The following is a 16,123-nucleotide window of genomic DNA, read 5'->3' on the forward strand; positions in this document are numbered from 1 at the left end:
TCATTGTTCCATCTCTCCCCTCCCCCCAAATACAGGCCTGCATAGAGTCCAAGCCTTCCCCCATTTAATCCTATTCCTATAGCACAAAGGGAAACATTACAATTTGGAAATTCAAATTGAAATAAATGGAATAGAATTTATTCCCATATATATCCCCCATTTCATTGTACAGAATTATTTTAAATTATAGTTTTAAATAGAAGCTGAGTATATGCCTTAAAAATGAGCATTTAAATCCATCTTAGAGATGGTGCCTGCTTTATACATGATGGGTGTACACCATCTTTAATTTCATTTACATTTCAATCGAACAATAGATTTGCAAAGAAAATGTCTAATACAGACGTAAAAATATTCACACTAGAGCTTCACAATCGGTTGTACAATTGACAAACAGGCCTCTTTTCCCAAACTTTCCAGCTAAGCAAATTTATAAAATGTAATCAATGCAACGAGAAAAAACATTTTCATAAACTCTCAGGGAAAAGAATATGCGATAAACAGTATAAATGCAGACAGCAGATGCTGCAAGCTAACCACGATACTCCCAAGTGGCTGTACAGTGGATATGTGCAGTACCAATAAAAGCCACATGTGTTGTATCACAACTACAGTATAATTGTTTGCCCAGCTAAAGAGAACGCATGCACTTCCATGCCTTGGATTAACTGAGGCCTAATTCTTGATAGACTGATGGGATATGTGCAAATGACCTTGGCTTTTGGCAGTACTATATGCAGCCAATGTTTGTGTTTTGCTGGTTTGAAATTATTTTAGAAAATTGGGGAGGGGGTGGGGAATGCTGATTTGAGGTTTATGGGATTACTGTCAACGTAATTCCATTGTCAATGAACAATGTGGGAAATTTTGATACACTAACCCTTGACACCAAGTGCCTAGGACATTCCCTTGCCAGCAAAGGGACAATTGGTGACTTCTAGTACCAAGGGATTAATTGCACATTTAATCAGAAGTATGGACACATCTGTGTTCTGCTTGCAGAAGGGGTCCATGTGTTAGAGGGATGCTCTAAAGTAAGTGATCCCACCAACATTGTGTGTACTAAAAGACCAGAAAACACACTTTACAGGAATTTCTCCATTGGTAGCCCTTTCCCCTTTAATGATTATCTATCAATACTGGTGACATCCTGCCTGGAGATTGACTCAAATGAAGAGTTAGGTACTACTCAGACACTGTGCAGAAACCACATGCAGCTGATACTTAAACATGTATTTCATGCTAACAAGACAACTTGGGCTCTTTTGACAACTGTCAAAAGTATGCTACATGAGGTTATAAAGACACTTTCCAAATGATTCAACTTTTCAGGTCTTGCAAACGGTTGTACACCACTTATCAACTCATCCTATAATAACTTGGAATAACACATAATTTGGATGTGCTATATCCTTAGCATCAACTTCAAATTCAAGGTAAAGTGATTAGATTCATGACAATGGTAACCGCTCAGTACTAGAAAGTGAGGTAACCCTTTCATTGTGTCCCTTTACACAGTGAAATCATTTGAAAAATTGCTGCCACTTGGTGACTGAAAAGAAAATTTTCTTTGAAATGTATAGTGCACAATTTTTTATCCATGCCACTAAGATACTGATCTCTTATATGCTTTTGAAAGCGAGTGCTTTACAAACTGTCATCACTTTTAAGTTTGCTCAGGAGAATACAACTAATATTTTAGGATGACCTATGTGTGAAATGAGGCCATGCAACAGGATTATCCTACCGTATTGACTACCCATACTGTTCATGGAGCTCAGAAAGATATTAAAACCAAAATAACAATACTATACTTTCTGGACTGTTGTCAACCCTTTTCCTGGTCAAGTCTTAAAGTCCACAGGCCAAATTAATTAAATATTACTGATCAGAGGCAGCATATAGAAATACATTACAGTGCAATTATTGGTGTTCAGTTTCCTGCTGCCTGAAATCTTTTGACTCTCAATACACATAGGTATATACTTGTTTGTTGGAAAAGAGACATGACAGGAAATAGTTATCAAAAAGAACTAAGTTCTGGTTTATAGCTTCTTTACCATGGCACTTTTGTGAAAAAGGGTCACTTTTCTGCTGTCTTCAAGTGGCAAACATCCAACTCCTTTGCCTCACCATACACCCACAGTTACAAAAGCGAGGCTGCTACTACACATAGTAAAGATTCAATACAGAATAACTCCAACACAGAATCAATTCCTATGTAAGTAGTAAGAAAGAAGAGTTTTCAGGTAGGGGAGATGATGTTCTGTGGGACCACCCGCTGCAAGAAAAGTATTTTTTTTGTTGTTTTGTCTTTTTTTTTTTTAAATAATACATCTGTTCTGAGACATACCAGTAAGGTTGGCAGGTATACACTAAATGCAAATGTAATTTCACCAGACAAGTAGGCAAACATCTAAGCAGTTATCCCAAACCCCTCCAGCAGAGCACAACCAAGTTTTAAAATTGCAATTTTAAAATTAAAAAGATACGGTTAAATACACAAGATCAATTTATGTAGTATATATTCACCCCCAGAACATGCTGAAGATGGTCTGTGTAGTTCTGTTGCACAGAGGGTTCTTTCCCTGAGGGCGCATAAGGAGCTCTCAAACTGTTAATAGGTCTCTATTTTTGTAACAAAATAGCAATTTAAAAATCTTAAAAAAAAAATACATCACCTTCAACATGGAAGATCTCACTATTTAAATATCCAAGAAACAGACATACTAGTTTGCATATACTTGAGGAGGATCACATATAGCAAAGAAAGTATGTCGGAAGCATTTCAAATGTAGTAAGCTCATATTTATAGAAAGGTTCTGATATAAATTATACAACAATCATGTTCCTGTAATATTCTAGGCTAATTTATAACATCAGAAATAAGTTAATGTAACATGGTTTACTTCCTATTCATTTCAGGCTACAAGGTGAAATAAATAATATTTCTTTGCAGGGATGGGGAACAATGGCTCCTGCAACAAACAGTATTAGCCAAAGGAAACTACATAAAGGCTACTGTGCTGTTATGCTACAAACATCTTCATACATCTGAGTATTAAATAAAAGTGTAAGATCTTCCATACTGACACTAGAATATCAAAACTACCCCCCTTGTTTCTCAGATATATATACAACACATCAGTCATCTTATGGGCATGTTCATTAAGACAGGTATCAAACACTGGCATTTTCTTATTCTGATCAGGAAACCTCAGGGAAAAGACAGCCCTCCCACCCTGACCCACCCACCCACCCCTGGAAATGTGCACAAAACTTTTGTTATCAAAATCTTATCTGATACATTGCTGTGGTTTTGTAAAACAACTTAACAACTCAGACGACCAATAACATGATCCTGTTTAAGCATTTTGCTAGCAGGAAAAGCCCTTACATACAGTACACCTGGTGAAAGATCGGCTTGGCTTAAAATATTCCAGTACAATTCTCAGAATAAACAACTTCACAGAAGTTAATTAAAAAATAATAATAATAAAAAGTAAAATTCATCTCAAAGAAATAGGGAAAGAAAAGAGACACAAACTACATACAGATAAGGTAACCAGAAAGGAGTGCCCTGCTTTTGTTTTCAAAATGTTGACTGTGCAATTTTAAGCTTCAAAGAATTCTATTTCCAGAACACTTGGGGATAATCAGTTGACTCTATCTACCTTCAGATGCCATGTCAAAACAACCTTTTCCAGTCACATTTCAGCAAGGCAACAAAGCATTCTTGTTTGGTTTGGGGTTTGTTTGTTTTTTCAGTCTAACTGGAAGTCAGGTAATGCTATATTATTACACATTTCACAGCCTTCTGAAACTCAATAGCCAAAGAACATGCAAAATTAAATGTGAACATGAAATTATGATAAACAATATTTAACCAAGACAATTCAATGAACATTTTCCCACCCCACCCCAAATTAATTTAAATTAAAAACCCAGCAACACCATCTCGTTAGTCAGTGCAAACACTACTTACAGGGTTTTCACAAGAAAGCCTAAAAGCACCTGATTCTTTTGCCAAGTCATTGGATTCAATAATGTACAGGTGTAAATCTGCATTAAAAAAACAGCCATTACATTAGTGCATAATTTATCAAAATTGTTAAAAACGATTCTGCATATAACTTAAGAGAAGTCAATACCTAGAACATTAGCTGAAGGACTTAGGCACTTGGTTACATTTTTAAATTACTTACTTAAACAAGTAGCCTGTATATAAATATCAATAGTAATAAAGCAGAAATTATTCCTGGAAAAATGAGAATTTTTGTTAAAAACTGTAATGCTACAGCAAAGCACTCACTGTACCACACTTCTACACATTATGCAGTAAAGCAAAGCTAGTGTGTTAACCCTGTAAAAAATCTAAGGTAAGACTGCCTACCTTCACTCTTCAAAAGGAAAAAAAAAAAAACCCCACAAAAAATCCCATGCAAAGTTCCATAACAAAAGATAAATAAAGCAGCTGCAGCAAGAAGATGGGAAATTCTCTCTCAGTGAAACAAAAAAGAAACAAATAAGTTAGGTATATTGACTTTCACTAGATGTATCATTGTAGGATCCTGCTAGTTTAATAACTGAGTTGTTAGTTTTTTTTATAGAAGCCATTTAAAAGAGGAATGGCTCAGTTACTGCACCGGATTGCTACAAACTCATAAAAAGCTGCTTTAAGCTTAAGTAAAATGTTGTCCAAATTCCAATCATTTCTGGAAAGTGAACTTGTTACCCTAATAAAGTAAATTCTTATTTTTTTTCAGAATGCTAATGTGAGAGGGCTCAAAGTATCAAAGAGTCCACAGGAAATGGATGCCCCCAGTATTATTTTTTTTAAAAAAAATATACATTATATAATATATATATTATATATATATAAAAAGCTAGTGTAAATGCTTCCATTGTGTAGTCACAAATTTCAAAGATGGACCTCCTTTCAGCTGTTAACCATCTTCCCATTTGCAACTGGCTTTAAAAAGTCATTTTTATCCTCAGACATAATATGAGCCGTTTTCAAGATGAGATTGCTGACACTGACAGATGTGGTGACTGGCAGGCAACCTGCATTGCTAATAGATGCTGGGATTGGCTGGCTGAAGCAAGAAGTTACCGGCAGGACTGTTTTTTGTTCCTCCCTGAAAGAGAAAAGTATGCAATTGACAAATAATTATTATTGCATTAATAGGAGCCATATACATTTGACAAGAACCATAACAAGTAATAAGTACTATAAAAGATTTATAGTATATGACAGCAATTTTTTAATAACATCATCCCACAATGCTTCATAGTATACAAAACATTTTTCTTTACAATAAGTATGTGAGGCAGGCAGCACAAGTGTTACCATCCCCATTTGACACAGAGAAGAAAGTTAGCCTCAGAAAAATTAAGATCTCTTGGCTACTAAAAAAAAGAACTAGATCTTGAACCTTCTAATTCCTAGTCCAATGCTCTTTTCATTGCACCATGCTGCCTTTCAATCACTATCAGAATTGTTCAAAAGTCTCACTACTCAAAACTTATATTCAGTGTTTAAAATATTTCATCATCTTGAATACATACCAAAGTTTCCTTTCTACCTGACTTCTACTCAGTTTCCTTGAATGCTTCATTCCACAAAATAATTACTTTATTTTATTTCCAAAATGAAAATAAAACCAAACTGTTTCCCTGATCCCAATGTTATTTATGGTGTTCAGTTGTGGTCTTAAGCACTTTCCTGACCAGCATAAAGGCCCAGAGACAAAATTTACTTTCACATGTCTCTTTTTCGTAACGTTCATGTTCTCCATGTATGTTCCTTTCCACTTCCTCCTCATACTTCCCCTCTATACCTTCCCCAACACAGATTTTAAATTTTCTAACACTCACAGAATCACACGGTCTTCACCTAAACTTTGTCTCTTGGGCTCCACTGGCTCCTTTGGGTGCTGCTGTAGTGGGTGGCCATTTTCCATTGTAGTTCCATTCAGGAGCTGATCATTTTGAGAGGAAATACCAAGTTGTATGTCCAGAATCTCCTAAAAAAAAGATTTCTTAAATTACAAGACAAATTTCTTAGTTGTCAGACTCCAACCTTCCTTATACAAAAGAATTACATATGCCCACAAAATAAATATTAGCAAATTTCATCCTCTTTTATGTGTCAGAGCATTTATATATAATTTCTGGAAAAGATATTTTGCTTTCTGTCAAAATATATACAGAGCTGACTATTTCTTGCTGTTTAAATTTAGAAGAAAAAAGTCCAAATTTCCGTATCATTCAAAGCCCCTGATAAGTCTGAAAATCACTAGACTTTCCAGCCTTATTTTCCACCACTGTTTTCACAAAATCTATATTCTCACCAAAACAGACAATTTGTCATTCCCTGAATATACATCCTGATTCTCTAACTTAATGACTCTGCTCATATGCTTTCCCAGCCCCCAGCAATTCCACACACCTAATTCCTACCCATCTTTCAAGCCCAGTACCAAATTTCTTAGTGAAGCCTTTACATGATCATCCCAACATGGAATTAATAGTTCTCTTCTATGAATTTATAGTACCTTTGTATTTCTTCATGCACATTTACATTCTAACTTCTGTTTCAATTATTTGTATACATGTTAGGTTTTCTTACTATATGCTAAGCTCCATTAGAGTGGGACTTTTACTCTCTTTTTTCTTTGAATTCTTCTTGGCCCTTTCACAGTTCTTGGCACACAGTAGGTACTTAATAAATATTTGCTGATTAAATGATGTAAATGCAAAAGAGATTAATTCCCCCCAAAATTCCTAAGAACAAATAGGTATATTTGATGGGCGTTAGATTATTGTATCTTGCATCATATTTGTCCACAAAAAAACTAAAAAGTTTAAATAAAGAACAAATAACACTTGTTTTCTCCTCTGCTTTTTTAGTACAGTTACTACTACCAGGGAGAAATGTGTCTAAACAGAATAGAACCAAAAACTTGAAGCACACTTCAAAAAGACATACAAAACCTAAAACTGTTAAGAGCCAATATAAATCATATCTTTTAGTGATGTGGTTTGTTGTTGTAAAGATACAATCAATACAGACCAAAGGAAATGCTTCCTACATACAAAGGAGTCATCAGAGCCCCCAGAATATCTAATTGCTATACTTACTTCTATTTGTTCACCTTGTCCATCAGGTTCATCAGTGTCAAGTGCTGAAAGTTCTAATTCAATATCTCTATCAGGCTTAGTATCTGCTGTATCTTCTGTATAATCACTCTGGAAATCAAATAACATTTAGACAAAAAAATTAGGGTTTCTCTTTATAATTAGAAAAACAGAAATCAAAATACAACAGCTTATAAAGTGTTACTAGATGCATTTTAAAGGTGAGGAAACTAAGCTCAAAGGAGTCAAATAATTTGCTCAGTCACACAAGTTAAGTGACAAAACTAGATTTTAAACCTGGGTTTTCTGACCCCCACTCTAGTGTTTTTTCTTCTATGACACACAATCTTCAAAAAGACCAACCAAAATGTAACATAACCACGGTTTAAACTAACACAAAATTGAGCAAAATAAATCAAGAACTAAGATTTTTCCATGCACCAAAATACATAAAATTAATTAAATTTCAGGATTCGGTTCTCTTTACCTCTCCATTTCTCAATTCCATTTCCTTGCTTAGGAGATTTAAGGTAAGATGACTGGCTTCATCTAAGGAATTCCATTTCTGTTGCATGGCTAGTGCATTGGCCTCCCTCTGAAGCAACAATGAGTTGCTCTTTGCCTAAGGAAAATATAAATTAAAAATCCAGACTTTAACCGTCCCATTTCCAACAATGAAAACCACGGAACGACATATATCCAATATAACTAATCCTACCTGCTGAAGTTCAATGCTTAGAAGATCTCCAGTACTGGAATGCTTTCTATGACTGGATAAATCAGTAACAATAAATCTATCCCTTTAAAGAAAAACATCATTTTTATTGACATGCACTTTGTTTTGAAAGTGAAACTAATAAATAAGTCAACCAGAGACATAATAATTATTATCATCAATAATTTTTTAAAATTAGAATTTCAAGTAATTGTACCAGATCTTAAAACATCAAATTTTTTCATTAGCTATGATGAAATCATAGCATCCTCAAATGTTAGATCTGGAAGAGAGAGATATCTACTCCAATGTCAAGACCTAGACGATGTGGCTTACCCAAGGTCATACACATACAGCTAGTCAGTAGCAAAGCCTACTAGACTAAGAACTTCTGACTTCTAGCCTAGTACCCTCTTCATGACACCAGGCCTGCATGAATGGTCACAGATATAGAACATACGTCTCCTAAACAGGGAGGATGGAATTTATCTTTTGAATGCACATACTAAGATCTAAGAATATAAAATCCTAATAAAAAACTAATTAAAGATCAGTCTTACCGTTCTATATAATGTGCTGAAGAAGTAGAATCAGAGCCATATGAACTCCACCTTGAATCAACAGCATTGACATAGGGGACATAATCTGCAGAAATATAATCAACAGTGACAAAGATGGAAAACCAAAACAATTTTAATCACATGTAAATACAATACAGAAAAGTAAAATAGTTTCTTAGAACTGAACTACAGTACACAAAGTGAAGTTAGTAGTAATCTACAATACCTGATACACTGATGGGTTTAGTAGCACTTCCTTGGGAAGCAGTAGCCTGTATAGGATCTGTGGTATGGTAACCTGTCCGGGAAGATCTGGAAATTGCACCCCATTTGGAGATAATGGGTCCATCACTAAAAGGAATTATAGGATCTTCTTCTTTTGCCCTTCTCTGAGTTTCAAATAAATGTACTCTTCTCTTAACATCTCCACTGTCCAGATCCTAAACATTAAAAAAAAAAATCAATAAAACAAATATTTCAATAAAACAAAGAAATGATCTTTCTTTAACAAATGATACAAGTATTTCCTTTCAGAAAATCTGGGTTCGAATTTTTGGGGAATGCTATTTACTGCTAACTTTCGGCTAGCCAGATAAGAGCAAACATCAAATGTAAATACACATGCCGACTGTTTAAACTAAATCAATACATTCTAGGCTTCATGAGATATAGGCCTATTTATTCAACAAGAAAATGAAAGCTTTTGCTCATTCATAAACTTGAGTCAGCATGCACTATTCCCAAAAATCATACCATTAACACAGCATTTGAATTAGCAATTACATCCTTGGGCTCTGAATCAATGGCATTTATACAAGAGCCTATGGTGCCACAGGACCAGGGTGAATAATGGGAAAGATGATCTTCCTCAAATTTTGTACCACGTACGTCACTTACGTTCTCGGAGAACTAGTGAGAAAAAACAAAATACAGTCAACTCTTACAGTTATATTCACTAAGTAGTATGAAGCAATTATTATAGTCATGAGGTTTTTAGTTACTGAAGAACTGAGATTGTTTTCCTATGACTAACATGAAAAATGGCAACAAACATGTCTTCAACAATTTTAAGTTACTTTGATTAGAAAAATACTTTATCTTATCTCCAATTTATCTTTCCTTCAGCAGTCTTCTTGAGTATATAATGCAAACCAAATACTATCCAAGTAAGCCACATAAAAATATTTCCTCATTTACTACATATGCTAGATAATATAAGAGATACAGAAATATATGACAAATTCTCTGTCATCAATGAGCTTACTTACAGTTAGGACAGAAAGGCTTATACACGTGAATTAGTAAGAGAATATGTAACTGACAAACTGTTAGTATTGACAACAGAATGATAGGCATTAAGAAAATGAAAGAGATGAATGTGGGCTGAAGCAGCTAGAGAAGGCTCCCAAAGAGCTGGAATTCAACTTTGAAAGAAGAGTAAAATTTAGAAAGTTGTAGGAGGAAGAAGGATGACATTTCACTCTGGGGGAGGGGGAGGGAGAATCAGGACTAGCACTGAGCAGAGAGAAAAACAGGTAGTGCTAAAAAGAAAAAAAAAGAACATATACTTTTATATAAGTGAAGATGCATAGAACATGTCTGTCGAAAAATTTCTTTTGACACAATTTTTTGTCACTCCATTTTAAAGACACATTAAACAAATAGTTTGCTCTGGAAATAATGGGACTGAGAACACTAAATTAAATTTAAGGCATCCTAAAGTGAAAGATTATTCTAGTACTAAGCAAAATGGCAACACATCTCCAGCCCAAATAACATGAATGATACAGTAGCTATTTCTACACTTCTTCCTCATAAGAGCTATACTGCTACAAAGAAACATTATGTTAACAATGTAACAGCTTAAAACAAAACCATTCAAGAATTTTCCATCTTGCTAATTCTAGTTTAAATAAGCACTTCTCCTTTAAGCAAAAATAAGTGTTGGCCTGACCCTGAAAGACATGAAGTAACTTCCTACCTCAGTACGAAAGTCTACACTGAACAGAGGAGAAGGCGGTGTCGGTGACTGTGTTGCCATAGGAAGAGTTGAAGAAACAAGGGGTGCTTTCTGGGTATGATATTGCGCCCACTGTTCTGGTTTTCGTCTTAACTGATCCTCATAACTGGTCTTCAAATGACCACAAGGTTCCTAGGGGAAAACAACCAAACATTCTTAGTTATCTACAAAGCAGAGTGGAAAATGAAATGCTTGTACCAAGATAATAAAAGTAGTTTACTACGGCAATGGTTTCTTAAAAAAGAGAGGGAGGGTGAGAGATCACAAATTTTATACATACATACATACATACACACACACACACACATACACATGTCCTTGTGTATGTATGTAAATATACACAGTATGCACACACATGTATGTGGATAAATGTGTGTGTATAAACACACACACATTTACATACTTAAACTCAAATGGGAGAAATGAGAGAAGTAATCAGGCAAGTTGGGGAAGAGAGTGGGGTAGGAAAGAGTGATGGGAAAAAGGATAACTAATGAATTTAACATTTATTCATTCATTGAAGGAACATGTATTAAATACCTCTTACATACATTGCTCTACACTACGCACTAGGATATTCAAAGACAAAACATGATTCCTATCCTCAAAGGGCTTTCAATACAGCAGGAGTGGTAAGAAATATACCCAGATACAAATCAGCATACAAGTGTATACACAAGTGTATAAAAAGGGTACAAAAGTAGTCTAAGATCAGATGAAGAAATCATTTTCAAGCTGAGGAGATAATCAGGGAAAGCTTCAGGGAGGGGGGTCATGAAAGACTGACACATTGTTAACAGAGATGGGGGGGCAGATTAGAAGAGAAAAAGACATCTTCATATTGTGAAATGTGTATGTGTAAAAAAGCAGAAGTGAGAGCAGGCTCAGAGTAGTGAGTAATCCAGTTTGGCTGGAACAAAGAATACACAAAAGGAAGTAGTATAAAACTCAGCTCAAGGGAAAGCTAAAGTCCCAGTTCATAGGGGCTTTGGAATGTAGAGTTTGGGCTTTCATACAACAAACAATGAGAAGCCAATGAAGATTACTCAGAAGTGGACTGATGTACCAAGACCAAGGCATTAGTAAAACTAATCTAGCAATATAAGCAAAATGGATTAGAGACCAGAGGGCATTACAATACTCTAGGTCGGCTAGTTTTGAGTTTGGATTAGGGTGGTTTTAAGTGGAAATAGTAAGAGGCACAAATAGGAGACATATAGCATAACATGTCACCATTCAGTTTTCTGTCATGGGAACAGATAATAGTCAAATAAGATAACAAAGAAGAAAAACAAAATGCTGTGCTTGAATTTTGATGTTTTACACACATACATACACACACACACAACACACAAACATACCCACACACATATACACACACAAGTTAAAGGTGTAGTTTTCTTACTTCCATTACCACCTACCCTTGGTAAAGGTACACTTGTCCTTGGCTCACTTGGTGGTTGACAAGCCATTGGATAATAACCATCTAGGGAACTACTATATCTTTCTCGCAAAGACGTCTGATAGACAGACGAATGCATCACATCCATTGGAGGTAAAGAATTGCTCCTAATAATGTCATCTCGCTGGTACATTGGTGGACGCCAGATGCGCCGGCTGTCATACACAGGAGCATACATTCCGGAAGGTACTGGGGGAACTGGTCCATACGGCTGCGGAGGAGGAGGCTGGTAAGGAGAAGAATTCACTCGATCTCGAGGGGGAAATGTACTGTAATGATCAGCATATGGCACGGAAGCAGGTGGGAGGGAAGATTCTGGAACATTATTGGACCTCACAAAACGAGGAACACAGGGAGCCACACCAGCTGGTACCGTTGGAGGTGGTGGGTAGTATCCTTGAAAATTGGAAAGAGGCATATTTAATGTGGTCTCAGTACTATCCAGGATTTTAATGGTTTAAAAAGTTTTAAACAATACTTGCAAGTAAAGAAAGCTTGTTTTTAGTCAAAATATCAATCTCTTAGTTATTTGGTTTTATAAGTAAAACTATATATTTAATTATACTACTGCAAGGAAATCATTGCCAACCTACTTGCAAACTGCTTCTTAAAAATTTGCCATATCTATTAGTCAAATTTTAGCTCTTCTCTTCAGATAAACCATTTTAATTCTAGGAAACTGATCACCATGAATTTTGGTATGTTTTCTAGCTCTGAGCACCTGGTTAATTGGTTGATGGTGTGATTATCCAGATGTTTGGTTCACAGGAATGATCTTCCTTGAACTATTGGTCACTTAGTAACAAAACAATTAAAAGGGTTGTTTTCTTTAAAGCAAGCGAAACAGAAATAAAATTTCCCTTTTAACTTATAAGCTCAATATATTTAAACAAATTTTATATCAACTATATGTAAAACTTCAAGGTACTTACCTGTCTGTGGGTACTGTGGAACTTCAAAGGATATCTGGGTCCTTGGATCTGGAAAATACTGAATGCTTTCAGAAGGCTGAGGATATACAGGTACTCTAGTTACAAATGAGTTGGATTTCGGAGGCACAGAATTCAGCTCTGTTCCAACAGTAGGGGGCCCAGCTGAGGTAGCTGCTACATTACTTACAGGAGTCTTGGGTGGAGAACCAATTTTACTGGTGGGGGGGAAAAAAGTGCAAAGTCAACTCATGTCCACAACTATTTAGCTCTTGTGAAAAAATATTTTTTCTCTAGACCTCAAATTTGGTACTGAAACCACTCTTAGAAAACACAACAGCCACTTCTGAATTGGCAGATTAGCCAATACACATTATAGCTCACTTACATTATCAATGTATGGTCTCACAGTGACATATTCAAAATTTATAGTGCAAAGACAGGAGATCCTACAAACACATTCTCAAGAACTCAAGTCATCTTCCCTACATAGAAGTTTTCTTTTTCTTTCCTTTTTTGTTTTTGGTGAGGCAATTGGGGTTAAGTGACTTGCCCAGAGTCACACAGCTAATAAGTGTTAGGTGTCTGAGGCCACATTTGAACTCAGGTCCTTCTGACTCCAGGGCCAGTGCTCTATCCATTGCACCACTTAGCTGCCCCTAGGTTTTCTCCATTGTGAAGGAAGCATCATGAGATTTCTAGTTCAACAGAATCCTTCCAGAAGCAGCTCCATCCACTACACAGATATGGGCAGAGTAGGGTGCTAATTAAACAAAGGTTACTCTATCTAGATTAAATGACCTCTATATAGATTAAACACATATTACTTGGGAGCAAGATAGGTAACATGAAGCTGCTTTTCTAAGGTAGAAAGATAACAGCAGCAACCAGCTTATTCATATCTTATTCCTCCTTTAGGTCAAACTTTGACATGATCTTGAGAATTATGATATATTAAAAGCTTGATCTTGCAAATTAATGACACAGGAATATAACATCTTTTATACTAAATGGATTATAGGGTTCTATATCCAATATTGCAGTGCAATGGCAAAGAATACTGAACCTGACAACAGGAAGACCTGCATTCAAATCCAACCTCAGAGATTTACTAGCTGAGTAAGGTGACAACCTCTGTCTACCTCTCTCTGCCAATCTCAGTTTCCTCAACTGTAAAATGGAGATAATAACAGTACCTACATCCCAGGGTTGTTGTAAAGATTAAATGAAATATTTGTAAAATGTTGAGCACATTGCCAAGAAGATAACAGGCATTTAAATGCATGTTCCTTTCCCTTCCCTTCAACAGCTGTTGAAGTTAGAACAGGCTTTTCATAGCTTGAGTATATAATAAAGAGTATAGGCTGCATTTAAGTCATAGCAGACTGGTCTACCAGATGTTCACTTCGATCAGCAGCTGTGTGCTACAAAAATTAACTATAAGTATGGGGTGGTACTAGTAGGTACAAACTTATGTTTCTTAGATTGTAGTTTGCAGATATTTCAGAAGTATTTTTATTTCTTGGAAGTAAATAAAAGCTGTGAGAAAACCAAATAAGCATTTATTATGCGGGGCGGCCTGCTGTGTAATTTACCAAAACCTTAGGTACCATAATCAAGTAAAAAAACTCTCTGAGCAGCCTTTCTGCTTGATTTTTTCAAAGCAAGTGTTACCAGGTGTACAATCTAACAAATACAAGGGAAAATAATTTCTAAAAGGATCAGAATAATAAAAATTAAGATATTTATAGGTTAATATTATTCCCCAATTATCATTTCCATTTTGCAGATGAGGAAGTTGTGGCAAAGAAAGGTTAAGTGACTTGTCTAAGGTAGCCCAACCAATCTTTTAAATCCAAGAACAACAATCTCCACTCTGCACTATGCTACTACTTACCAAGGACCCTCTTCTGCTCTGATGCCCTTCTTCCACTTCAATATTCAATGGTGTCCCTTATGCACTGAACTTCTATAGCCTTTACTAGTATGTAACCACACAATTTAGACAATATAATCTATCTTCTATTATTTGCTTTTGTTCATGTGCTCATGTAACTAGGTGGCAGAGTGGACAGAGCGCTGAGCCAAGAGCTAGGAAGAATTGAGTTCAAATATGGCCTCAGATTTTTATTGTGTGACCTTAGGCAAGTCACTTTATTTGCCTCAGTTTCCTCAACTGTAAAAAATGTTAAAAAAAAAATGCACTTACCTCACAGAATTATTGGAAAGTTCAAATAATATTTGTAAAGCACTTAGCACAGTGCCTAAAACATAGTAGGCACTCAATAAAAGTTAGTTTCCTTCCCCTTGCCTGACTAAACTGTAAGTTCCTTAAAAGTTAGACTTGTACCACCTCTGTATGTTAAAAATACCAAGCAGATAGAACATAAGTAGGTATTAAATATTTGATTGTTGATATCTTCTCTACTCTAACATATTAATAAATTAAGGGTTTTCCACATATTTTCAAATGTGAACAAAATTATAGATAACTTTCTACTACCAACAGTACTAAGTAATTCTTCGCATTTGTAGAATATTTTGTATTTTAAGTTTCACTTATTGTGTCTCACACATTGCGTCTCACTTTTTACATCACAACTGCACTTAAGGTAAGCAGGAAAGCTTTTATAGTACTTTAAAGTTTACAGAGTACTTTTTATCCCAGTTTACAAATGTCCATTTTACAAGTAATGAAATTGGGGCACAAAACAGGCTTTGACCAAAGTTTACATAGCAAACTTTGATAAGAATTGAAATTAGTCTTACAATATCACTAATGTGAAAATATGTTTAATAGGAATGTATATGTATAGCCTATATCAGGCTGTGCACCATGTTGGGGAAGATGGTGAGAAGAAAGGGGGAGAAAAATTCTAAACTCAAAAGCATATGGAAGTGATTGTTGATAAATCAAAATAAATAAATTAAAAAAAAAAAATTGAAATTAGTACCCAAGATTCCAAGTCTGATATTCTCTTCACTAAACCACACTATACATCATGTACTATACTCATTTTCCAAGACTTGGTTATTTAAAAGGTAAGCTTCTTATAAAATATTTCTTCTGTTTTGAATAGTATTTATCCTATTACATGAATTCAAAATATGATTTGATGACATTAATGACAATTATACATAGAATTATAAAATATAAGAAGCTTAATCTCAAAAAGAATGGGAACCAATCAGAAAACTTATTTTCCAAATAAGTTCCACCAATGAATGTGTGATATGGTGGAAACAGAAGTGGATTGAGATTTCAAAGACCTGGGATTGTATTCCAATTTTGCATCT

At 35.3% G+C, this 16,123-nt stretch overlaps 1 protein-coding gene across 8 annotated transcripts in view; it reads right to left on the reverse strand.

Annotated features, from left to right (window-relative positions):
- The window catches only part of LOC114046844 (roquin-2), a 77,996-nt gene that overhangs the window by 13,600 nt on the left and 48,273 nt on the right, over nt 1–16,123 (reverse strand). For 4 of the 8 annotated variants that reach the window (XM_027867391.1, XM_027867395.1, XM_027867392.1 and 1 more), the window contains 11 exons: nt 12,830–13,044; nt 11,857–12,293; nt 10,397–10,567; nt 9,169–9,324; nt 8,642–8,855; nt 8,416–8,500; nt 7,859–7,940; nt 7,628–7,762; nt 7,144–7,251; nt 5,878–6,026; nt 4,416–5,138 (listed from right to left, as the gene is read on the reverse strand). In XM_027867391.1, coding sequence (XP_027723192.1) covers nt 4,940–5,138; nt 5,878–6,026; nt 7,144–7,251; nt 7,628–7,762; nt 7,859–7,940; nt 8,416–8,500; nt 8,642–8,855; nt 9,169–9,324; nt 10,397–10,567; nt 11,857–12,293; nt 12,830–13,044 — 1,951 coding nt within the window. In that variant the 3' untranslated portion in view covers nt 4,416–4,939. Of the gene's footprint in view, nt 1–3,985; nt 4,063–4,415; nt 5,139–5,877; nt 6,027–7,143; nt 7,252–7,627; nt 7,763–7,858; nt 7,941–8,415; nt 8,501–8,641; nt 8,856–9,168; nt 9,325–10,396; nt 10,568–11,856; nt 12,294–12,829; nt 13,045–16,123 lie in introns of those variants that run through there. The other 4 variants (XM_027867396.1, XM_027867398.1, XM_027867397.1 and 1 more) reach the window with 4 other exon arrangements.

This window comes from Vombatus ursinus, unplaced genomic scaffold (genome assembly GCF_900497805.2).
Source record: "Vombatus ursinus unplaced genomic scaffold, bare-nosed wombat genome assembly UNPS02014786.1, whole genome shotgun sequence".
Taxonomy (NCBI): Eukaryota; Metazoa; Chordata; class Mammalia; order Diprotodontia; family Vombatidae; genus Vombatus; species Vombatus ursinus.